The sequence below is a fragment of the Mobula birostris genome, chromosome 27 (genome assembly GCF_030028105.1).
Source record: "Mobula birostris isolate sMobBir1 chromosome 27, sMobBir1.hap1, whole genome shotgun sequence".
NCBI lineage: Eukaryota > Metazoa > Chordata > Chondrichthyes > Myliobatiformes > Myliobatidae > Mobula > Mobula birostris.
Window position 1 is genome coordinate 25,616,620 of NC_092396.1, and position 27,043 is coordinate 25,643,662.

At 40.7% G+C, this 27,043-nt stretch overlaps 1 protein-coding gene across 1 annotated transcript in view; it reads left to right on the plus strand.

Moving 5' to 3' along the window:
- The window catches only part of foxj3 (forkhead box J3), a 168,752-nt gene that overhangs the window by 122,925 nt on the left and 18,784 nt on the right, over positions 1-27,043 (plus strand). Inside the window, exons 8-12 of the mRNA XM_072245167.1 lie at positions 90-291; positions 1,488-1,805; positions 13,908-14,009; positions 14,657-14,848; positions 19,609-19,713. Coding sequence (XP_072101268.1) covers positions 90-291; positions 1,488-1,805; positions 13,908-14,009; positions 14,657-14,848; positions 19,609-19,713 — 919 coding nt within the window. The remainder of the gene's footprint in view (positions 1-89; positions 292-1,487; positions 1,806-13,907; positions 14,010-14,656; positions 14,849-19,608; positions 19,714-27,043) is intronic.

Here is a 27,043-nt window from a genome sequence, read left to right on the forward strand (position 1 = left end):
ATCTGTAGTTGTGCAAAATGAAAGTTTTTGATTGGTTTACTGCTTCCTAATCTCTGCATTGAAGAAATGGATTTTATCCATTTGTCCAGGTGACAACTCGAGCAGATTCAGTCCCCCAGAGCCTAACACCACAACATCAGCAGCAGCAACAACAGCAGCAGCAGCAACAACAGTACAGTATGCCCGAGAGGGACACTAAACCACCCTTCTCAGAATACAACTTTGAAGATCTGAGTGCCTCCTTCCGTAGCCTTTACAAATCAGTCTTTGAGCAGTCTCTCAGCCAGCAGGGTGAGTATGGATTCTGTCACGTGTGATTCACAAGTTCTGTATTAAGATGCACCACAGTAGCATAGGGATTAGTGCAGTGTTATTACAGCTCGGGCGTTGGAGTTTGGAGTTCAATTCTGGGTCCTCCCTTTTCCTCCCACATTCCAAAGACTTATTTGTTAGTAGGTCAATTGATCATTATAAATTGTCATGTGTTTAGGCAAGGGTTAACTAAGCGGTTACTCAGCGATGTGACTTGTTGAGCTGGAAGAGCCTGTGCTACACTACATATCTCAATGAAAGATCCTCATACTATTTACGTTACTTTGACGGTTTTATCTATGACAAATTCTGTTGACATCAGTAATTGGAAACCTAACTCTTTAATACGATTATTCAGTATCTTTTTTGTGTTGAAATGTCATTTTTGATATTTTGCTATTATTACAACATCTTTACAAGCATTTGGAAAGAGAGATAGTTATTGTTCCATTCTCAATGATCTGGAATGTGGTTTGGCACTGGGAGAGCTCACCTGGGTTTGTTAAAATCTGTATCCAAGTTCAGGGTCTTCCATTCTACCCATGGCAGTTTTGCTTGTGGGATTTATTTGTGTCTTGTCGCACACTTAACTGATATTGTTTGAAAATCAACCTAGGATATTTCTGGGACTCCTACAGTTGTCAAAACCTGATTCAGTGCTGCCTTCCTTCCTACAAAGAAACGTATATACTATGGGACAGGATGGTATTAATAGAATCATTCGGTAGAACTAGTCCATGGGCACTTTTTCTTGGCAATAAGCCATGGTGACAAGATTGCAATCAGAAATTAACTATGCAAAACTACAGTTATAAATGTGCTTTTGAGAAGATGAACTATGACTCTACAATTATCCAATAAATTGAAATTAGTCATTTGTTAGAATAATATGTTTATGCCATTTATCCTTTCCTCTAACATTCATCATCCAATATGTTTCCCAACTCAAACTCATTGATTCCCAGGACCCTTAATCTTGTGAACATTGTGAACACATTTAAAATATATACCTGGATTACAGCTTATCTTTTTTCAGCTTGAAATGTCATGCGTGATGGATCTTGGCTGATAGTTAATTGTTACGAATACAGTAAAATGGGGGGTGATTCTTTTTTTTTAATACATGATGATTTTTAAACACAAATACATGACTATTATATTGCACCTTATTCTAGGGATGATCAACCTGCCTTCGGAGACTTCACAGCCAACCCATACATCATGTTCTTACCAGCATTCTCCCAACAGTACTGTTAGCACCCATCCGCACAGTGGACAGAACAGCCTGTCCAACAGCCATGCAAGCAGCCTTGGAGGCGGTGGGGGAGGGCCACAAGTGCAAATGCCGCAACATCAGATCCATCCACAACACGCTCATCACCAACACCATCAGCATCAACATCCACAGCATCAGCCAAACCAGCAACATCATCAGCAGCAGCAGCAGCACCACCATCATCATCAACAGCAACAGCACATGGCCTGTAATATCGGTGAGTCTACTTTTCTCGCCTTTGCACTATAATTTCCGAATAATAATCATTGTGTCTTTTAGGATATGGGGTAAAGAATGGGAAAGCATTGTGAATCTTCCCAACTTTTTGCTTGCTCAACCTACAGCTGAAAATAGCATTAAATATGCAGTTACTCAGGAAGACTTCCTGGAAAAGAATAAATGAAGCTTGATTGTTCTCTGCCAAAGAAGCAAGTGTAATTTTTGTGAAATCCTCATATCTTGTTCCTTTTCCATCTTCCTCTTAATCTTTTGTCTCTTTCTTTACCCACTATCCTGCTACTGAAGTCTTAACTAGAATGTAGCTCACTTGATAGCTTCCTTTGACATCAGAAAACCTGCATTCAGTCCCACTCTTGAGACTGGAAAGGCAGGCTGATGCTCCATTTGCAGTAACTCGCCATCTTTCAGGAAAGATTAATTAAAGCTCTGTCTACCCTCTTGAGTGAATATATTAAAAAAATACTGCAGTGCATCATTTTTTTTTTTGGAAAAATCTAGTTTCCTTGGTGTTCCTTCAACATTGCTGTAAAAATAAATGTTTCTTCCTATCATTAAGGACAGAATAGCGAGACATAGATAGAAGTGGTTCCAGCAGACAGACACTATATGGATTCAGGAAAGGCAGGTCCTGTTTGGCAAAGCTATTAGAGTTCTTTGAGCACAGTGGATAGAGAAGAACAGGGTGGATGTTTTATACTTGTATTTCCAGAGGTGTTTCATAAGGTGCCGCATCAGTCTTGCCCTTAAGATAAAGAGGCATCTTTAGATGGAGTTGTGAATGGATAGAGGATTGGTTAACCAACAGAAGGCAGAGAGGTGGGGTAAATGGGCATTTCCCCATTGAAAATCAGGATGAGCAGAGTGCCGCAGGGTTCAGTGCTCAGCCCACAGCTGTTCATGATGTTCAATAGCCACTTGGAAGAAGGGACTGAGTGTAGTGCATCTGAATTTATTGATGACACTAAATTGAGTGGAAAAGCACAAGTCTGCAAAGAAGTGTATAGATAAGTGTCTAGCAAGGGTCTGGCAGATGGAATACATTGTAGGTAATTGTGAGGTCATCCACTTTGGAAGGAAAAGGAGAAGATATTTAAATAGTAAAAGATTGTAATTGTGCAAAGGGGCTTGGGAGTGCTTGCGCCTGAATTTTGAAAGATTATTTGCCTGGTGCAACAGGTTATCAAGAAGGCAAATGGAATGTTGGCCTTCATTGCTCGAGGGTTTGAATTTAAGAGCTGGGAAGTTGTGCTGCAACTGTATAGAAAACTGGTGAGGCCACATATGGAGTACTGTGTTCAATTCTGCTCTCTTTACTCGAGGTATACATCTGGTTTTGGAAGCGGTGCAGAGGAGTTTCACCAATTTGATTGTGGAGAAAGGGGAATTGTGAGAGAAATTGACTCACCTGGATTATCCTCACTGGATTTCAGAAGAACATGAGGGGATCTTATAGAAACATTAAAAAATATGAAAAGGATAGGGAAGATACAGTCAGGGAAGCTGTTTCCACTGGTAGGTGAGACTAGAACTAGGGGGCGTAGCCTGAAGATTCAGTGGCTTAGATTAGGATGGAGGTGAGGTGGAACTGCTTCTCCCAGAGAGTGGTGAATCTGGAATTCTCCACCCAAGGAAGCATTAGAGGCTATCTCATTATATATATTTTAAGACACAGTTAGATTTTTTACATAGTAGAGGAATTAAGGGTGAAAGGGAAAAGACAGGTATGTAGAGCTGAGTTGACATCCAGGGCAGCCAGAAGCTTATTAAATGGCAGAATAGGCTCAAATGGCTGATGGTCTACTCCTGCTCCTATTCTTTTGTTCTTATGGTTATTGCCACATAACTGAGCAGTTTTTCTGTGGGTCAATTGGTTGCTGTGTTTCCAACAACAATGATTAAACTTCTAAGTTATTACTTTGTATTTAAGCTACTTTGGAATGTGAAAGTTGACATCTAAGATTTGCCTATTACTTGTGGGTGCTGATCCTAATTTTCTAGTACTCCCTTGCATAGATTATTTGAAACTCAGCACAAAATAGGAAGGGGATGTGTTGTGTTGGAGGTGTGTGAATGAATCCTGTGACCTTTCCATCTTTATGGTTTATCGTCATAAAAGCTTAAATCTCTGGCCACAATCAATCAGGAACACTGTAGCACAGTATAGTCTGTTTACCTCACTTGTTTCAACCCTTCAACCTACTCCAAGATCAATCTTGCCATTCTTTCATACTTAGCCCTCCATTTTTCTATCATCCTTTTGCCTATCTAAAAACTTATTAAATATTTTCTGCACCATCTCCAGAGCATATGGAACCTAAAATAGTACAGCAGAGTTATAGGTCCTTTGACCCACAATGTTGTGCCAGCCTTTTAATCTTCTCTCAGGTCAAAACAACTTTTCCCTCCTACATAGCCCTCCATTTTTCTATCATCCATATGTCACAATTGACCTGCAGATGCTGAAAAACACGAGAAACTGCCGATACTGGAAATTTTGAGCAACACACAAGATTTTTGTGTGCATTGGACAAAGTAAGGAGGAGTCGGGAAGCCCCACTCAGAGGGGCTTATCCTTGGAGAGGTGTCGAAGGTGGTAACTTGTACTTCCATCCCCAGTTTTTATGCTGTGAACTATAAAAATGTGTACCCTTCCCCACCTCTTCCATTTATGTACGACATAGTCTTCATTTCCTTTTTCTCCCTCTCAGGGCATGCAGGGTTTAGCACCTTGAGGAAGTCTGATGTCTTGGCCCTCTTTCAGGTGTGGATGTAAGCCTTGGAGCACTTGATAAGCTTAATATATATTTGAATTGGTGCTAAAATTGACATCGATATCATTGTTAATCAGACCACTGAACTTAGTTATGTACCATTTACTAAATTGTGACTTAGTCAGCTGGTGAATAACAGTCTTTACTCCTTTTTTATATATCCACAACTTGGCAAATTTCTTTCAGAATAATCACATCTGAATTACTTCATAAGACACTTCAATTCAATTTTTGTGATAAATGATCTATAGGTTTGGTTCTGCTCTCTGAAGTGAATATTACTGTAGGCCTTACTACAACCAGGTACATCTGCTGAAGATCATAAATAAAGAAGGCCCCTAATATGAAAGACTTTAATACTTCTCTACAAATGTTGAAGTATTAACCAAGTAAGTCACCTTGTTTTTTAGTATTTGAAATGAGAGCAGAAGAGGTCAGTAAGCGTGCTATTCAGAAAGATCATTACTGGTGATCGACTTTAAGACAACTTTCCATTCTGATTGTTACATCCCTGATTCCCTTATTAAATATACATTATATTCAGCCTTGGTTAAATGCAGCAAAGGAGTATATTTGCAGCAGTCTTTAGCAGATAATTCCAGAAACTTACAGCCCCCTGAGTACAGAAATTTCCTCATTGCTGCTGAATGACGATCCCTTTTCTGGGAGCACTGCCTCTCAAACTTAGACCTGCCAGCTAGAGGAGTCGACCTCTCAACATTCACCAATCAATCTCAGATTCTTATGTACTTCAACAGGGTGACTTTTCAGTCCTTTAAGCTCTGTGGAATATAGGATTCACTGTTTTTTCAGAACTAGTGCTTTATTAGAGTCACACAACCGGTAACAATGGGTGCAAGACATTCTTGACTTCATTGAATTCTTAATTTCAAAGATGAAGTGCAAACACTTCTTGGAAGTGTTGGTAGCAGGGTTTCTCTATGATTCCAGATGCTTAAGTGCTTTCAGTGTTCAGTAAAGAGTTTAATCCTGTTTTTGTGACCTATCTCCCCCCTTTTCCTTCTGTTTTCCTCCAGTAAGACTATACCACATTGGTAATCCAATAGAGTCAAAACCCATTTTAGTTACTTTCATTCAGTTATGGACCATTGGTTGCTGCATTATCACCTCCATTTTCCACTTCATTTGTGTAGCTTCCTATTACTGATAGCCAGTCATATACAGGGGAACTTGAAATTGATTTCCTTTGATATTTAATGCAGGGATCTCACTTTCCATGTAGGTTTGTGGTATTGTCACCAGGGCTCATTACTTGGGCATTTCTGTCTTAACCTAGGCCTCCAGTTATCTCTTATTAACATAGTTGCAGCCCTCTGGCTGCCAATGAGGCCATTGAGATGATATTGGATGCTGTGTGTGATGTATATAAGTGACCTGGATGAAAATGTAGATGGGTAGGTTAGTACGTTTGTGGATAATACCAAGATTGGCGTGATATAGATCAGTTACAGATATAGGCTGAGAAATGGCAGGTGGAGTTTAACCCAGATAAATGTGAGGGCAAATGCAAGGAGACAGTAAACTATTAAGGGCAAGACCTTTAACAGTGTTGCTGAGCAGAGCTATCTGGGGGTCCAAATTCATAGCTCCATGGAAGTGGCCACACAGGTTGATAGGATGGTTAAGAAGGCTTGTGGAATGTTAGCTTTTATAAATTGAGGCATTGAATTGAGTCAAGAAGTTATGTTGCAACTTTATAAAATTCTGGTTAGGGCACATCTTTACATGTTTACATGCATGCAATTCTAGTCGCCCACTACAGGAAGGATGTTGAGGCTTTGGAGAAGTGCAGAAGAGGTTTACCAGGATGCTGACTGGTTTAGAGGATGTGTGCTATCATGTGAGGCTGGACAACTTGGGTTGTTTTCTTTGGAGTAGTGGAGTCTGAGGAGAGATCAGATAGAGGTTTATAACATTATGAGAGGCATAGATTGAGTAAACAGGGAGTATCTTTTTCCCATGGTGGAAACATCCAATACCAGAGACCATACAGTATTAGACCAAATGTCTAATAACTGTGTCAGTTATTTCATGTCCTATTAAAGCACTGCACAGTAGCAGCAAGGATTCCTAACCTTTGCCCTCCAGTTGTTTTGCAGTTATTAAGTAACTGCATGCTTCTTTCATGTTGAGCATTCTGCTGACACTGAAGGCATTGTACCATAATCAACATAGAATTTATCTATTGATTTAGTGATACAGCGTGGAATAGGTCCTTCCTGCCCTTCGAGCCAAGCTGCCCCAGCAACCCCACAGCCTGATTTTATCCTAGCCTAATTGCAGGACAATTTACAATGACCAATTAATCTACATGGTACATCTTTGGACTGTCAGAGAAAACTGGAGTACCCAGGGAACACCCTCACATTCCATGGGGAGGACAGACTACACTGAAATTAAACAGAATGATACTGGAATTTAACTCCAAACTCTGGAATGCCCCAAGTTATAATAGAATCGTGCTAAGTGCTGCACTACCATGGAGCGCCAAAATGCATATGCACATCAACCAAAACACCCACTGGTACAATTCAATATTTCTGCATTTCAAATTTGAGTTCTGCCTTAGGAGTGCTTGTTATGCTGAATGAATTTCTGGTTACTTGTCCGTCATTAGTTTGGGAGAAATGAACTATTTTAAGGTTTGAATTTAACAACATTATGGATTTATTGGACGATAGAGTCATGACCTTGATATAAATTTATTTGCCATATTTTGCTGAGATAAAATAACCTTTGGCAAGAAGGGGTGACATAATAGCAATTTCTGAAATTCTGAATATATTACAGCGACTAGGCTGGGGAGTATATCAACTGACTTGGAAGTATGTATCTGAAAGTTGTTGATTGAAACTCCACTCTCGGGCAGAATTTGGACAATTATTTCAGTCCAACACCAACTTGTGTTGGATTAAGTGGAATTGAGGTGTTTCTGATAGTGTTAAGAAGCTTCATCTTGTTTACATAGGGTAGATTTTTCAAAATTGCTTGGGACTCTATGGTAGAATTGGAGTTTGTTTATTATGGCCAATGTTGTTCATAGGATAAATATTACGAAAAAAATTTGTTCATTCTACAGTTGCAAGAAAAAGTTTGTGATCCCTTTGCAATTACCTAGTTTTCTGCATTAATTACTCCTAAAATGTGGTCTGATCTTCATCCAACTCACAATAATAGATAAACAATCTGCCTAAACTAATAACACACAAACAATTGTACTTTTCATGTCTTTATTGAACACATTGTTTGATCATTCCCGGTTCAGGCTGGAAAAACTATATGAACCGTTTTGTTTAATAACTGGTAGAACCCCCTTTAGCAGCAATAACCTCCACCAAACATTTCCTGTATCTGCTGATCAGACTTGCACAACAGTGAGGAGGAATTTTAGACCATTCCTCCATACAAAATTGTCTCAGTTCATCAATATTTCTGCGATACCCTGGAAATATTAGAACTTACTATTAAGCTTCAGGTGACAGTCTGCTACCCTGACATTCTCCTAAAATGTCTTGATACAATTTTGAATCCATTGTTCTCTCAACAATTGCAAGCTGTCCAGGTCCTGAGGCAGCCAAGCAGCCCTAAACCATGATGCTCTTTCCACGTGCTTCACAGTTGGTATAGGGTTTGGTGTTGGTGTGCAGTGCCCTTTTTCCTCCAAACATAACGATGTGCATTTCTGCCAAAAGTTCAACTTTTGTCTCCTCTGACCACAGGACATTTTCCCAGAAGCATTGTGGAACATCGAGGTTGTCTTTTGTAAACTTGAGATGTGCAGTAATGTGTTTCTGGAGAGCAGTGGTTTCTTCCATGGTGTCCTTCCATGAGCACCATTCTTGTTCAGTGATTTTATTATAGTGAATACAAGAACAGACTTTAGCGAGTTCAAGAGATTTCTGCAGGTCTTTTGCTGTTACCCTTGGATTCTTTTTCAGTTCCTTCAGCATTGCACGTTTTGCTCTTTGCAGGACGCTCACTCCTTAGGGAGAGTAGCAACGGTACTGAATTTCCTCCATTTGTAGAATATTTCTCTTGTTGTGGACTGATAAACACTCAAGTCTTTAGAAATGCTTGTGTAGCTTTTTCCAGCTTCATGCATCTCTACAGTTCTTCAGAGGTCTCCTGAAAGTTGTTTCGATTGAGGCATGGTGCACATAAACATATCTTTCTTGAGAAGAGCAGGGTCTGTCAGACAGTGTGTCTTTTAAAGGGCAGGGCACCTCTACACCCACACCTCCAATTTCATCTCATTGATTGGAACATCTGGCTCCAAATAGCTTTTGTAGAAGGCATTACCCCAGAGATCCACATAGTTTTTTGAACCTAGACTGTGATTGTTTAAATGGTGTACTCAGTTTGATGAGTACAATTTTTTGTGTTATTAAATTAGGCAGATTGTGTTTGTCTATTATTGTGACTTAAATGAAGATGAGACCACATGATATGAGTAACTAATGCAGAAAACAAGGTAATTACAAAGGGTTCACAAACTTTTACTTGCAACTGTATATCGGTATTTATGGAAGCTAATGCCAGTGTTGTTTGCACATTGTCTGAAGAACACATTGTTACATATCAGAAAGTAAGTGTTCAGATGAGATGTTCTTTGGGTTGTTTTGCAAAAGCTGTCCGAGTGGTTTTAATACAGATTTTATATTTCGTAATGCATGTAGGATACACTAGACATCTCACTATCAGCTTGTCAATAGAGCAGTTACACACTAAAGTTGCATTCAGATGTACAGAATAGAAAGGAAATACATTTGATTATGTATTTGAAACGAAAAGAAAAATTCTGGAAATGTAAACACAGAAAAGGTAGTTAACCTTTCAGGTTGGAAACATTTAACAGCTGACACTGTTATTTGCTAAGCATTCTATCAATGTTCTGTCTTTGTATTTGAACTGTAATGTGGTTGTATCAATATTTACTTATGTTTTCATCGACATTTATTCATTGTAAATTGCTGTCAACATTTTCCATTCAATTTTTCTCTAAATTGCCACAGCGTCAGGCTTTTGTCACCAGATGGTTCTAGTAGTCAGATAGCGCATATAAAAAAACACTTTGAACTTCCCTTTACACTTGTGCAGTAACCCCATCTTTTTTTCTCCCCTCCTTCATTCCTGTCCACTAACCAATACACCAGTGGTGATTTACCATTAATCTGTCAACCCAGATGTCTTTGGGATTTGGGATGAAACTTACACAATCACAGGGAAAGTTTCAAAGGAGAAATGCTAAAAGGGAACATGAAGAACTTCTTCACTCGGAGGGTAGTGAGAGTGTGGAACAAGCTGCCAGTGGAAGTGGTGGATGGGGTTTCAGTTTCAACATGTAAGAGAAATTTGAATAGGTACACAGATGGGGAAGGTATGGAGGGCTCTGGTTCCGGTACAGGTTGACAGCATGAAAATGAGAAATCAGACAAGAAGTTGGGGGAAGGGGAGGAAGAAGTACAAGGTGATGGTTGAAACCAGGAGAAGGGGAGGGATGAAATAAAGAGCTGGGAAGTTGATTGGTGAAAGAGATACAGGGCCATTCGCACTCCAACATGTCAGTCTGTGGCCTCCTCTACTGCCGTGATGGGGCCACACTCAAGGTGGAGCAGCAATACCTTGTATTCCATCTGGATAGCCTCTAGCCTGATGGCATGAACATTGATTTCTCAATCTTCCGGTATTCCCCACTTTCCACCATTCCTTTTTCTCTCTCTCTCACCTTGTCTCCTCACCTGCTCATCACTTCCCTCTGGTGCTCCTCCACATTCCCTTCTACTCTCTCCTATCAGATTCCCCCTTCTCCAGCTCTTTATCTCTTTCATCAATCAACTTCCCAGCTCTTTACTTCACCCCTCCCCTTCTCCCGGTTTCACCTATCACCTAACATTTTGTACTACTTCCTCCCCTTTCCCTACCTTCTTGCTCTGGCTTCTCATCTTTTTTTTCCAGTCCTGATGAGGGGTCTTGGGCCGAAACATTGACTGTTTATGCTTTTCCATAGATGCTGCCTGGCTTGCTGAGTTCCTCCAGCATTGTGTGTGTTGCTTGCAGTTTCTAACTAGCGTCAGTTGTGTGCATGTCATGTGGCTGTTAGACACTACACCATGCTTAGAGTGAGCAGTTTTTAAATAGTATCAGTTGCGTGTGTTTATGTTCAAAAAGCAGTGATTTTTGTCACTGATAGTTGTCAAAAAATAAGTATTAAGACATTTTCTGCCTGGGACCAGCTGGTGGCGCAACGACATCGGCGCCAGACCCGGGAGCGGAGGTTCCCGGGTTCAAAGCCAGTCGGGTGCACTCCCGAGTATGTTTTCCATCCGTGCCGGGTTGAGTGTCGAGATCGCAACACGACCTCGTAAAATAAAGGGAAAAATACTGCGAAAATGTCTGTGTGAGGAGTGACGTGCCACACAATCTCTCTCTCGCTCTGCGCCTTGTAAAAAACCATTGTTACGTACCCCGTAACTGGGTTGCCAAACCAGCAGAAATGGATCACTCAGTTGGAGTCTGGATTACTAGAACTAAGAAAGTTTTATTAAAGAAACAAGCAACACAGTACTCTAATCAAAAGGATAATGAATGCAACAGTTCAGCAATGATAAACATACATGTACACAGAATTCAGATAACAGGATCAATCAAGCTCTATCGCTGTCTAGAGGTAAATGACCAGTTTCAAAGTGACGCAAAGTTCAGTTCAGTTCGCAGTAATCGCTGCCGTGGGAGATGGACAGTGTGGGGGAAGGAGAGAGAGCAAAACGAATGAATAATCAAAACAGCTTCCACACACAGACCTTCGCAGTCAGCTTTCGGGCGAGTCCTTTGTGATGTCATCTGAGGTCACCGACTGTGACCCCTCCATTTCCAGATACGACCGTTTCTCTGCGCTGAACCTGGCACCCAGGCAAGGGTGGGCACACACCAGGTTCCCGCCGATCGTGCCTTTCCACCCTGTGCGTTTATGGCCTGGTACTTCCCACTGACTTGTGAGAGGCGCACCGCTTCCAGGGTCTCGTTACCTCGGGTGTCGTGTGTGTTGCCTTAGCGAACCTGTCCCTTTTTATCCCCCTGCTGGGGTATCGCCCGTCCATCACTTCAAACAGTTCAGGGTTCAAAGAGGGAGCCGCTCTTGACAGCTCTCCTTCCCCTTCATTACACATCTCCAAATGCTGCTCCATTGTTTACCTTATCTCTCTCTCTCCTGAAGACAGGTGGCAGACCAGCTGCTGATCACACAGGACAGCTAACATCTTATCTATGTGTATTCTTGTCACACCATGAAAAAGACATCATCATGGACGCGCAGACGCACACGCACAGACTCGCACACGCAGGCACATGCCAAAAAAAAAGGAAGTCATTTCTGCCCACTGTGCTTTCAAGCATTCAGGCTTGAAGATGCCAGAAATGGCCGGGAGTGAAATGATTTCACTACTTCAGTAAGAACTACAAAGAATTTGAAGACATAGACAGTCATCTTGAATGTTACAATGAAAATGAAGATTTGATGGATGCAATCATTAATAATATTGTTTGAAGGTGGTTCATTATCTGCAGTAGGTGCCTGCACAGATTTTGTTCATTTAATGTCAATCAAAAGAACATGACAGTGTACACTGGATTAATTCCTCCATCGAAAACTATTAGGAACTAATACACAGTTTTATAGCGCTGCAGTAGTTTTGGTAGTATTCTAATTTATTTTGTATTTCATTGAAATGCATAATTTGTTACTCAGTTAAATGGTTTTATACCTTTTTCCATGAAATTTTGGCTAATTGGGCAGCTACTTAATTGGGCCAAAATGTAATGATTCCTATGTATCCCAGTTAGCCAGAATCCACTGTACTGCAGTCGACTGTATTGACTCCCAGAAGTTCTGAAGTTTATGGGTTAAACAAAATATGTTGAGTCACATTTGAGATATCTTAAAGTAAAAGACATAGGTTTAGATAAGGTTCTGGAAACTTAAAAGGTTTTTGAGGAAGAAAATTTTCACCCAGAGGGAGGGTATTTTGAAATCTAGAATGACTGCTTGAGTAGATGGTGAAGGCAGGTATTCTCACCTTTACGTAGTATTTAGAGAGGCATCTGAATTGCTGAGATAAGAGAGCTATGGACTAATTTCTTTTAAATGGGATGAGTATAGATGAGTCGTTGATGATCATTAGCACGTGACCAAGTGGTTAAGGCGTCAGTCTAGTGATCTGAAGGTCGCTAGTTCGAGCCTCAGCTGAGGCAGCTTGTTGTGTCCAAGAGCAAGGCACTTAACCACACATTGCTGTGCAACGACGCTGGTGCCAAGCTGTATCGACCCTAGTGTCCTTCCCTTGGACAACATCGGTGGCATGGAGAGGGGAGACTTGCAGCATGGGCAACTGCTGGTCTTCCATACAACCTTGCCCAGGCCTGCATCCTGGAAACCTTCCAAGGCGCAAATCCATGGTCTCACGAGACTAATGGATGCCTATAGATAACCGTGTACATATGATAGAATGAAGCCCCTGTTTCAGTGTTCTGTGACTCTATATTATTATGTATTAATTAAACTTACTTTAATGCATTGAGTACTATGGTTTCTTTTGAAATAATTAATAATTTTGATAAAAATTAATTGTATATCAACAGATTGGTCATTAAACAGTCTGAACCTTCACAAGATGATTTGATTTCAGTGATTAACTGGATTATGTGCACATCTGGAATTAACATTTTGCTGGCTAAATGATAATTATATAGGTTTTTCAATGCGACTCCATCTTTGGTAACATCTAGGGCCAAAATAGCCCTATGATTTAAGATCAGAACTTGAAAAGCTTGATAACTACATGGTCGTAATTAAGCTGAGATTGAAAATGATAAAATTTCACTTCAGTCTCTTTTGAATGTTTATAACAAGTTTTTCTAGTGAGTCAGTAAAGTATTCTTACTGCTGATGGAAGAAACAAACTTTAATTGGTATACTGAAATTCTTGTAGTTCTAAAGTGTATGATTAAGAGTTGATTTTGAATTACAGCAACTATTGTTAAACAGTTGTTTTGTACTTACTATGGTCTCACAAAAATGTGTATTGATTTGTTATTTTGTTGGTATTGTCTGAGAAAAAAATTCCAATTTAGTATATGCTCAAATCTGTACTGTCTTTGTCAACCAATTACATAAAGCTGATACTGCAATAATAGAAAGAGAGTGGCTTAAATTTTCACGGCAATGCTACTAATCATATTTGTCATGATCCCTGTTCTAATGCTCTTTGTTGATGGATTTATGGCTGTTATAGGCATTCCTTCTGATTGGTGCATGAATCTGGACACTCTGAAGGAGAGTTTCCGTATTGCTAGCAGTTTCAACTGGTCTGATGTGGATCTTTCTCAGTTCCAAGGTAAGTCATTGGTAATGTGGAGCTGGCTGTCTAACCATGGGCCATTTGGAGCTGTCCAAGATGCAGGTTCTTCCTGTAAGCAGAAGTATCAAAATGAAGACCTGGCAGTTTAAAAATATATGAAATCCAAAAGGTCTGTAAATCACTTAGACCTAAGCAATGTTATAATTAGCACTTATATTTAGGACACATTCTTTTTTTGCTGTGGGTGGTTAAGGCATAGCTGTTTCTGCTATAATACAAAATTTGAGAGCAATATCAATGAGCTACAGGGCAGAAATGTTTTGTGGTAAAGTCTCATTCATGAGTGCAATCTCTTGCAAGTATGCATTTGGTTGTGGCCTCATTCAGGTTCTGAAATTATTGACTTATTCTGCTTGTCAAGACAACCACACTTCCAAAAACCAACCTGATCCTGTGCACACAAATTTGGCTGATAGTCGCCTTCCTCAATGTGTGTAAACTGAATTAGGGATGAGCATTTTTCATTTTATTAATTATTTTGTTTTGTTAAACCTTTTATTTATGTTGCTATAGTTTTTTTTAATATACCTGCTTTACCTATCAGGCTGTGGACCCATTGGTTCTTTAGCCTCTTGTTTCCCTGGATTTTCTCCTTAACGCTCTGTCGTGCATTTTATCCGCAGGTCTGATGGAGAGTATGAAACAGGCGGATCTCAATAACTGGTCACTCGATCCTGTTCAGTTTGCGGACTTGTGCTCTTCCCTAAACCAGTTCTTCACACAAACTGGTCTGATCCAGTCACAAGGGAACATGCAGCCCTCCGTTTGTCACAGCACAATGCATACGCAGAAACCAAACCAGCACATCAGTACAGGTATAGACTCCAAAATGTAGAGCTAGTTACAGCTTATTAATTACTCAATAAGGTTTTCACATGGTGAAGCTATAAAGATGATTAATCCTTTGTTTGTTAGGCCATGGCAATTCAGTAAATTGTTGTTCAGAGTTCAGCCCAGCAGTAAAATGCGAAGCAGGCCACTTTTGTTTTAAATTTATGTTCACTTTTTATATGTTTTAGTTATTTTGGAAGTGCAAGGTAAGCAGCCATCAATTTTGTGCAAAGGATAGGAGTTTGGTTTTATCTGCCTCTGAATATCACCCATTGCAAAATATACTGCATCCTTGAAACCAAATTGGCAGGGCTGTCAGTTGAAACGCTATGCCCTAGGCAGCCTTTAACAACCTGAGCAAGATGCTTTTGTTCTTAGAATGAATGAAAAGGATGTGTGGGAGAAACTGAAGCAAACTTTCAATAAAATTAACCAGATTTTCAGCTTGGTTTCTAATGCTTTGCCTTTGCAGTTTTAGTGAAGCAACAAAATTGAAAACCAAAATATGCTGCACGTTGCATTACTTGTTAACAACATGCTTTGCAATTCAGCTGAACCCGCTGATGCCTTCCCTTACTCTCTAACTTCTAACCTACAATTTATGTTTACAGCATTCTGTTATCCAAGTTTAGCAGCTACAGACCGTACCTCTCCTTTGAAATTAACTGTTTCTATTTTAATGTTTAACAGCTTTTCTGCTTTTTGTGCTTCCGTTTACCAATATTCTTTTATTTTTTTTGCAGGTTCCTCCAATATCCCACTGTTAGTTTTGCTTCCTATTGTTGACCATTTTGTTGTCCCTTACAGTTCATCTGTCCGACACTAGATCAGACTCTTTGATTTGCAGCTGTTTTGTGGCTTTCCCACTCCACAGTCCATTGCTTTCTAATTACATTTGACAGCTTTTCTGCTTTCTGTTTACTCCTGACAGCTTTCAGTTGCAGGCTGCAGCTGTTTTTTCCCCTTTGTCTATTAACTATTTGTGGCTATGACTATTATTTCCTATGCTGTTCTAAACTGTCAATTAATGGTGTCGTAGAACAATGCAGTAGGGTTAACCTGTCCACCTGATAAAAGCTTAAGGATCCACTGCCTATATGGAATTCAAACCCAGCATGTTGAAGTTAGTAATTTCAGTGGCTCTTTTGATTAGTACCTGTGTCATGTAAACCAGAAAATTCCAGTTTAGTTCCCTATGGTGGTTTTAGCCAGTAGTAGGACACTATAATTACTCTCAGCATACTGCAGTTACAGAAATGAAATTCTTTTATGATGTTAGAGAAACCTCGCACTGCAATTGACTGCAGTAACCATTTGAGCTGTTCAGTGTGCAGTGTGAGGACAGAATTGGGTGTGGATGTGGTTTAGTTGAATTGTTAATTGTCCCGCATGATGAAAGAAAAAGGTGGTTCATTTCTTTTGGTGTCTTTGCTTTGCACCCAAGAGGCACTTGGCTTAATTTGAGACCTAAGCATCGGCAAGATGTGTGAATAGTTTTCTTTCTCTGTTGGGAAATGTTGGTCATTGCTTTAGACTTGGCCATAGTGTAATTGCTCAGACAAGATTTTGTGTTGAATATCACATTTGATTTTTATTATATTACCTTACAATAGAGCAGAAGACCATTCATTCATTTGAGTCTGTGTTGGCTTTCAAGCTAAGTTCGTCTATTGCATTCCTTAACTTCCCCGTAAACTATTCTCTCACATATCCCTTCTGATTCTTCTGTTATCCACCCTACAGTAAGACCAATTGGTTACTGTGAATCATTGCAATTTTGGTATGAAACCTGTGTGGTGACAGAAAATGAGCAAAAAATTAACACAGCTCTGACAGCACAGAAGGTGAGCATTGAAGTTAGATTTCTGTAGCTGTGAAACAGCTGCACTACCTGCAGTGCTATTGCACACTTGCCATCACTCAGCCCATTGTCTACTTTTCTGAAACAAAACTTTTGTTATTTCAGAATCAAAAAGTGCACCCTTTCCATGACTGATAGTTTCTCAATTAGGTCTGAGAAGCAAAATTGCCATGAGCTTAACAGCTAATATTTAAATAACTACTTATGAAAAAACTATAATGTGTCTGTATACAATAGTGTGTGCATTAGTAGGCAAATGTGCAATTTAACATTCTGTTTCATTATTGGGATGACTCCACCAACACCATGCACACACTCACCCTCTCACCCTCTCACCCTCTCACCCTCTCACCCCCTCACCCCCTCACCCCCTCACCCCCTCACCCCCTCACCCCCTCGCCCCCTCGCCCCCTCGCCCCTCACCCCCTCACCCTCTCACACACTCTCTCTCACTCTCTGAATGACTTTCTCAACAGTCCTTTGTTTTCAGATATTTTTGGATTATTAGGGGTTTCATCATTATCTTATTATTGCTTTTTCACATAGCAGTGTAAGCAAGAAATAGCATATGAGCAGGAATGAGCTATTTAGCTGACCTTTATTAACGACCTGGATGTGGGGGTAGAAGGGTGGGTTGGCAAGTTTTCAGACAACACAAAGGTTGGTGGTGTTGTAGATAGTGTAGAGGATTGTCAAAGATTGCAGAGAGACATTGATAGGATGCAAGAGTGGGCTGAGAAGTGGCAGATGGAGTTCAACCCGGAGAAGTGTGAGGTGGTACACTTTGGAAGGACAAACTCCAAGGTAGAGTACAAGGTAAATGGCAGGATACTTGGTAGTGTGGAGGAGCAGAGGGATCTTGGGGTACATGTCCACAGATCCCTGAAAGTTGCCTCACAGGTGGATAGGGTAGTTAAGAAAGCTTATGGGGTGTTAGCTTTCATAAGTCGAGGGATAGAGTTTAAGAGTCGCGATGTAATGATGCAGCTCTATAAAACTCTGGTTAGGCCACACTTGGAGTACTGTGTCCAGTTCTGGTCACCTCACTATAGGACGGGTGTGGAAGCATTGGAAAGGGTACAGAGGAGATTTACCAGGATGCTGCCTGGTTTAGAAAGTATGCATTATGATCAGAGATTAAGGGAGCTAGGGCTTTACTCTTTGGAGAGAAGGAGGATGAGAGGAGACATGATAGAGGTGTACAAGATAATAAGAGGAATAGATAGAGTGGATAGCCAGCGCCTCTTCCCCAGGGCACCACTGCTCAATACAAGAGGTCATGGCTTTAAGGTAAGGGGTGGGAAGTTCAAGGGGGATATTAGAGGAAGGTTTTTTACTCAGGGAGTGGTTGGTGTGTGGAATGCACTGCCTGAGTCAGTGGTGGAGGCAGATACACTAGTGAAGTTTAAGAGACTACTAGACAGGTATATGGAGGAATTTAAGGTGGAGGCTTATATGGGAGGCAGGGTTTGAGGGTCGGCACAACATTGTGGGTGGAAGGGCCTGTACTGTGCTGTACTATTCTATGTTTAACCTTTGCCATTTTCCCTGCAAAAATCCCTATCACTTGATTCATCTACTATCTAAAAATCGATCAGTCTGTCTTGAAAATATTCGGTTACTGAACCTCCTCAATCCTGCTGTGTCGAGAATTGCAAAGGTTCACTGCTCTCCAGAGAAGAAATTTCGTCCCACCCTCAATTCAGAATAACCATACCCTTATTTTGGGACTGTGACCTCTAGTTCTTAACGCCTCTGCCTGGGCGTGGGGGGAAGGAATTGGGGAATCACCAACTGTATCTTTCAAACCCACTTACGATTTTGTACGTTTCAGTGAGTCGCTTATAATTTGAATAAAGGGTACGGGCTTGATCTGCTTAATCTGTCTTTGATTCAATCTGTTGAATCTTTGCCACACTCCCTATCTTACCAGGGAGACAAAGACAGTGGATAATATTCCGGTGTAATCTTGCCAGCCTTTGTGTTATTTTTTTAGGAAATATTAGGGAAAAATTATATCACGCTATTCCCAAAATTAGTGACACGAAAATAACTTCAGAAAAAAAAAGTTAATATAATACTCGATTTGAATTGACGAAGAATATTTCTTTAATCTTGTTCCAAAAGAAAATTTTGACTTAAATTAAAATGTGATTGCTGCTGGGATATGGATTGCTTCCTTTGTTTTCCACACTTGGATATACCAGCAGATTAAGAGCGGAGTAAAGCATTATTCACACTGAGGGGCTTGCCTTCATCTCTATGATGTTCTTTAGTTTGTAATGACTTTGAGAGGCATAGTCATGTGTTTGAGTAGTTTTGGCGCTTGAGACTGAGTTGAATCAACCTATCAACCTTGAGATGTTGATTTACTGGTAAGGTCACATTTAATCACAGGCTCAAAGGTTTAAATGCGGTCCCTTTCATGTGTTTTATTGATTTGGTTCTTAATCCAAATTTGAGATCAACATGTAGGTGACAGAAATAAGCAAGAAAATGTGTTGGGATTAATCTGGTACCTCAGTGGGACATAAAACTAACATTTTTCATCTTCAAATTTTGTGTAATGTTGAAAAAAAGCAGATGGATCTACTTGAGCATTAAGGAGTTTGCATTAGCCTCCCCAAACAAAGCAGCCAGCAAGAAAAAAATATAGTCACTACCTAACCTGTTTTACAGATGAGAAATGCTGTAGTTGACTTAAAAATGACGCCCATGTCTTCAGTTCTGTTTTCTTAGATTGCTTTTCTTTTAGGGATCAGGCCTTGTATATATTCATTTGGATCTGACATTGATGCTGGATCTGGTTGTTTCAGGCTGTTGGTGTTTTTTTATTTCTAATGAAGTGGTGATTTCTCACTGCTGCACCACTTTCTCACACAGGAAGCTTGTACATTGACTCCAGACAAAACCTTCCTGCTTCAATGATGGGGCCCCCAGGGTACCCCCATCTCCCACCTCTCAGTACCCCAGGACCAGCCATGACAGGTAATTGCCCCATATTAACTGCTTATCCCTGGGATAATTACCCTATTGTTTTCTCCTCCTCTTTTTCTCCCCCTTTGACCTGCATGTTGTATGCATGTCTGGGATCCTGGGTGCATCTTACTTGCATGTGTCTCATGAAGACAAATGGTTAGAAATGGAAATGGATTTGCAGTCGATTTGGATTTTTAATGCATCCTTAAGCATGGGAGGCAGTTTTGAAAATGAGATTATTTTGCTCTTTGATCAATTTTTTAATGTGTTGATGTGAGTCTGTTGATACAGCTTTTGTTTTCAGGGTGGAAGATTGTTTTCAAATTCAAAAGCGCTTCCCAATTGATTGTCTTCTGTAGCATCTTGATGAAATGAAGAAGAACCATCTAAAACAGCATAAAGCATAGGAGCAGAATCAGGCCATTTGATGCATCGAGTCTGCTCTGCCATTCCATCATGGCTGATTTATTATCTCTCTCAACTCCTTTTGCTTACCTGTAACATTTGACACCCTTTCTAATCAACAATCAATCAATGAATTTTGCAGATTCACTAACTTTTGGCTAAAGAAATTCCTTGACATCTCTGTTCTAAATGGATGTCCCTTTGTTCTGAAACAGTACCTCTAGTCTTCCCCATTATAGGAAATGTCTTCTCTGTGACTATCTAGGCCTTTCAGTGTTCAATAGGTCCCCTTGTTCTTTTAAATCCGAGTGATTACACTCCTTATGCATTAGCACTTTAATTTTCGGGATCATTCTCATGAACTTCTTCTGGACATTCTCTAATGCCAGCACATCCTTTCTTAGATAAGGGGCCCATAACTGCTCATAATACTTAAAGTACAGTCTGGCAAAGGCCTTATAAAACATCAGCATTACATTCTTGCTATTGTATTCCAGTCCTCCTGAAATGAATGCTAACATTGCATTTGCCTACCTTACCACCAATTCAACTTGCAAGTTAACCGTTGGGGAATTGTGCATGAGGACTCCCAAGTCCCTTTGCATCTCTGATTTCTGAATTTGCTGTCCATTTAGAAAATAGTCTGTGCCTTTATTCTTTGTACCCAAGTGTATGACCATGTACTTTCCTACACTGCATTCCATCTGCCACATCTTTACGTATTCTCCTAATCTACCTAAATCCTTCTGCAGACTCTGTTTCCTCGACATTACCTATCTTCTTATTGTCTGCAAACTGGCGGTAAAGCCATCAATTCCATTATCCAAAACATTGACATATAATGTGAAAAGAAGCAGTCCCAACACCGGAACCTGTGGAACACCACTGGCAGCCAACCAAAAAGGGCCCCTATTATACCTCCTTGCCTCCTGCCAGTCAATCAATCTTCAAACCTGCTAGTATCTTTCCTGTAATACAATGGGTTCTTATCTCATTTAGCAGCCTCCTGTGTGGTATCTTGTGAAAATCCAAGTAAACAATATCCATTGACTCTCCATTTTCTATCCTGCCAGTTAATTCCTCAAAGAAATCGAACAAATTGGTCAGGCAAGATTTTCCCTGAAGGGAAATCATATTGACTGGCCTATTTTATTATGTGCTTCCAAGTACCCAGAAACATCATCCTTTATAATGGACTTCTGTTCTCTTGCCAACATCTTACAACCCTCTGAAGTCAGGCTAATTAGACTATAATTTCCTTTCTTTTACTTCCTTCCCTCTTTAAAGAGTGGAGTGACATTTTCCAGTCCTCTGGAACCATTCCAGAATCTAATGAAAGATAATTTCTAATGCCTCCGCAGTCTCTTCAGCTACCTCTTTCAGAACCCTAGGATGCAGTCTATCTGGTCCAGATGATTTATAAGAGCACAAAACTTGCGTGCAAAACTAGGCTATTCGATCCATCGAGTCTGCTCTGCCATTTGATCATGACTGATCCATTTCCTTGTCAACCTCTTTCTCCTGCCTTCTCCCCATGGCCTTTCACACCTGACTAGTCAAGTACCTATCAACCTCTGACTTAAATACACCCAATGATCTGGCCTCCATATCTGCCTGTGGCAATGAATTCCACAGATTCACCACCATCTGGCTGAAGAAATTCCTGCTCATTTCTAAATGGGCTTCCCTCTATTCTGAGGCTGTGCCCTCTGCTTCTAGACTCCCCCATTTTAGGAAACATCCTTTCCATGTCCACTCAATCTAGGCCTTTCAACATTTGATAAGCTTCAAGACACCCCCCCCCCCCCAATTCTTCTAAATTTCAGCAAGTACAAGCCTAGAGCCATCAAACACTCCTCATATGAGTATTTCATTCCCAGAATCATTTTCGTGAACCTCCTTTGAACTCTCTCCAACATCAACACATCCTTTTTTGGATACGGGGCTCAAAACTGCACGCAATACTCCAAGTGAGGCCTCACCAGTGTCTTATAAAGCCTTAGCATTACTTCCTTGCTTTTATGTTGTAGTCCTCTCAAAATGAATACTAACATTGCTTTTGACTTTCACACCACCGACTTGACCTGCAAGTTAATCTTCAGGGAATTCTGCCTTCAAACCTTGCATCTTCCCAAGCACCTTCTCTTTAGTATTAGCAACTGCAGTCACTTCTGCCCCCTTAAACTCTCAAATTTCTGGCACACTGCTGGTTTCTTCCACTGTGAAGACAGATGCAAAATTATTATTGAGTTTGTCTGCTACTTCTTGGTCCCCTTTACTGCCTTCAAAGGTACATTTAATGTTGGGTAAATGTATACAATATACATCCTGAAATGCTTTTTCTTTGCAACCATCCACGAAAACAGAGGAGTGCCCTCAAAGAATGAGTAACAGTTAAATGTTAGAACCCCAGAGTTGCCCCCCAGCTCCCCTCCCTCCTGCACGTAAGTGGCAGCAAGCAACGATCCCCCCCCCCACCACCCACCGGCAAAAAAAAGTATCGACACCCGCCACCGAGCACTCAAGCGTGAGCAAAGCAACAGCAAAGACACAGACCTGCAGTACTCCAAAGACTGCTTGTTCACCCGGTATACAACATACCACAGGCTCTCTCTCTCTCCCCATAATAAAGGAGAAAGAGGTGTCTCTGTTTCACAGCGAGAGGGGAGACATAACAAACAACTTGCTGGTTTATGATGTTAAAAGTCTGTTGTATTGCTTTTTCCGAGCTCTGTTTCCAAAGATCTCAGGTCTCTGGGCACACAGCTTTAAACCTTCCATCTCCCCCCGACACACCGATCTCCTGTCCAGACCCCGACCTCCGATCCCCCCCCATCTCGAACCATCTCGAACCTCCGAAGGCGAGTGAAGCTCTTAGGCTGAGCCCTTGGCGTCCCAAATAACAGCCAGTCGTGAAACCCTGAGAGCGGGTCCCATTCCCGCAAAGAACTGTAGTCAGCGTGTAACTCCAGGTCAGGGTCTTCAAAAGAACCCTGAAAGGGAAAAAATGGAGATATTAAAGATGGAAATAGAGCTGTTTCCAAAGATGCAAGCGAAGGAGTCGCCGTTAGGCACCATTGTCTCTTCCTAAGTTCCCCAGTGTCATTCTCCAGCAGTTCGATATCCACTCTCTTCTCTTTTACTCTTTACTTATTAAAAAAAAACTTTTGGTATCCTCTTTTATATTATTAGCCAGCTTACTTTCATGTTTCATCTTTTCTCTCCTTACTGCTTTTTTAGTTGCTTTCAGTTAGTTTTTAAAATCTAATCAATCCTCTAGCTTCCTGCTAATTTTTCCTATGTTACAGTACTGTGTAAAAGTCTTCGACGCATAAGTATAGCCAGGGCACCTAAGAACTTTACACAGTACTGTATTTGTCAACGTGGAGTGAAGAGCGAGTTTATAAATCTTGTGGGAAAAAAGGATGTTGGGAATGTTGAGGGTGGAGCACCATGAGGGTGTGGGACAAATGGCAGAGAATGCCTGCCGGGGTGGGGGGTGGCACAGGTGCAGACACACCCGGCCTTGAAACACCAAGCGAGGTCATTTGATTCCAAACAATTGGTTTATTGATCATTACAGATGCCTCTCTGGTGCTTCCAGTTCCCTCCACTCTCCCTTCCCCCTTTCCTAACCATGCCCTCTTCCCACTCTCAGTCCACAATAGAGACCCAAGTCAGAATCAGGTTTATCATCACTCAAATATGTTATGATTTTTAATGTATTGCAGTACAGTGCCATACATAAAATTCTGCAATACTAAGAGAAAGTCTTAGGCACCATACCATATACAATTGCCTAAGACTTTTGCACAGTACTGTATATGCCCTCTCTTTTGCTTTTTATGTTGCCTTTGACCTCCCTTGTCAGCCACAGTTGCCACATCCTCTCTTTAGTATACAACTACTTCTTTGGGATGAACCTGTGCCTTCTGACTTGTTCCGACAAAATCCAGCCATTGCTGTTCTGCCGTCATCCCTACTAGTGTCCCCTTCCAATCAACTTTGATGAGCTCCTTTCTCATACCTTTGTAGTTTCCTTTACTCCACTGTCATACTAATGTATCTGATTTTAGCTTCTCCCTCTCAAGATGCGAAGTGAATTCTGTCATACTATGATCACTGCCTCTTAGGGGTTTCTTTACCTTAAACTCCCTAATCAAATCTGGCTTATTATACAACACCCAATCTGGAATTGCCTTTTCCATAGTGGGCTCAACCACGAACTGCTTCGAAAAGGCATCTCATAGACATTCTACAAATTCTTTCTCTTAGAATCCGATATCAATGTGATTTACCCGACCTACCTGTCTATCAAAATCTCCCTTGACTATCATAACATTGCCCTTTTTACATGCCTTTTCTTTCTTCTGTTGTAATCTGTACACCACATCCTGGTGCGTATATGTATATCTAGAAAATAACTGAAGTCCCAACACTTAATTTTGCGGAACACCACTGATTACAGGCCTCCAATCAGAATAATGCCCTTCCACTGCTGCCCTCTATATTCGATTTTTTTTAGATTATGAAGACACGCGGTACTCTTTTATTGTCATTTGGTAATGCATGCATTAAGAAATGATACAATATTTCCTCTGGTGTGATACCACAAAACACAGGACAGACCAAGACTGAAAAAACTAACAAAACCACATAATTATAACATATAGTTACAACGGTGCAACAATACCATAATCCGATGAAGAACAGTCCATGGCACAGTAAAAAGTTCAAAGACTCTCAAATGTCCCACATCTCACACAGACGGGAGAAGGAAGAAAACTCTCCCTGCCATGCCCGACCACAGTCCGACTCTGAGTCGTCCGAAAATTTCGAGCCTCCGATCAGCTCTCCGACACCGAGTACCGAGCACCATCTCTATCTGAACGATTCGACCTCAATCTCGGTCGCCAACAGCAGGCAAAGCCAGGGATTTTGAGGCCTTACCTCCACAAGATTCTCAATCGCGCAGTAACAACAGCAGTGAACCTGTGTTTCAGAAATTTCTCCAGATGTTCCTCTGTGCTTTCACGCCTGTCTCCATCAAATCAGAATTGTCCACGGCCCCTATTTAACGGATACAATATCATTTTGACCGGAGGGCAGCGTGTGCGCGGCGTGCTGCTATCTCTCCTCCTGCCTTTTGAGACATGACCTCCTCCCTCAACAAACCCATGTTGTCACTCCCTAATAAGTCTGCTTTTCCAGATTCTGTATTATATTCCATTGCCTTTTACTTCTTTACAAACAGAAATCTTTATGTTCTCTGGATTAAGTTCTACTTGCCACATTTTTGATCCTGTAAGTATAAAGCTTTCTCCTCCCTGTGAACTACAAGCCAATTTCTCTATCATCAGCAAACCTCTCTATAATGCGCCTCTTTAAGTCCAAAGCATTAATATTATTATAAGCTTAAGAGGCACAGAAATGAGCTTAATGGAACTGAGCACAACCAGTGCTCGTTTCCCTCCAGTCACTGAAATATCTTTGGATCAAATTTGCCACCCTTCCTGGGACTCCATGAAGCTTTACTTGGTTGTCACGTGGAACCTTGTCAAAACCTCTCTAAAATCCCTTTAGACTACATCAAATAAAACTCAACTTAGAAAAATACAGATGGAAATCTGATACAAAACCTGAAAATGTGGACGTACTCAGCAGGTCAGCCAGCATCTGTGAAAAGATAATTAACGTAGGGGGTTGACCCGAAATGTTGAATCTATTTCTCTTTGCACAGACGATGCTTGACCTGCTAGATTGCATTGAATAGGCTTTCCTTTTAACTTCAAAAGAAATTTATACCAAGTTACTCTACAGATTCATGCTGACAATACTTGATTAATCTGTGCCTTTCTAAGTGAAGGTTTATAATGGTCCTGTGAATTGATTTAAATCGTTCCACCCCATGAATTCCTTTTTGATAGTGCACTCCATCTACAGTTTATAATTCCTCACAGCTTTAATTGAACCGTTCATTTGAACATGAACCAATTTCCTCCCCAGTCTTTCTTTCCTTTGAGCAATATTTAACTTTCTAAACTGAGCTCGGTATCAGCTTGGATCTCAGTTTTGTGTATCCAGATCTGTTTTACCATTGAAAGTGGGGATTTTCATTCAAAGGCTTAATGCATTTACAGCCAGTGTATGCAGAAACAATGCAATCCTTAGTGGTTTCATTAGATCGAAATTGTGCCATTTCTATGTTTTGCATAGCATGAGGTGATGTACAGTTTCCAGTTCTTAGAATGCACTGACCTTTCTGTGGAACACTGGAAGCAACATTTCAAGAGTGAAGAATGTAAAATGGTTTTGTAGTTTCCAATGTTTCTTGATTTAAACACTGGCAAGTCAAGTGTTTAAGATCAAAATGCCAATCTTAGAGCATCAAACTTGTCATCCTCATGAAGATAGTTTCTTCAGGGTTTGGATATAACCTTCAGCAGCATAACTATGTGTCATCAAAAATGTTTTAATTTTATGTTGCATTTTTGTGATGCTGTTTTGCATTTTAAGAAACTCTCATAAGCTGGACTTCCTGGTGACATCAGCACATAAATGAACCTGCAGACCAGATCATCCCGGTTCTGTCTTATTCTCACTAGACTACCTTGAGCAGGTTGCTTCTCGATTAAGATTAGTGAGGAAAAAGATCAAATAAGATTCCTGGTTGTTTAGTGGACCCAGTAGGCAGAGTACTTCTCAGACAAACGGAATATTGAGCTCAGAAAACCTACACACCTGAATCTCGATGCAACAGTGAAATGTCCGTACCTCCATAAAATATTCTGTTAATACATCTGCCTTCCAGATTTTAAAAACTGTTTTCTTTGTTTGAAAGTAGTTTGGGCTAGGAGTGAAAGTGATGTGATTCATCGGATCTGGTAAGATGTTTAGTGGTTATGTGTTCCTAGCAGACTGGATCCTCTGAGAA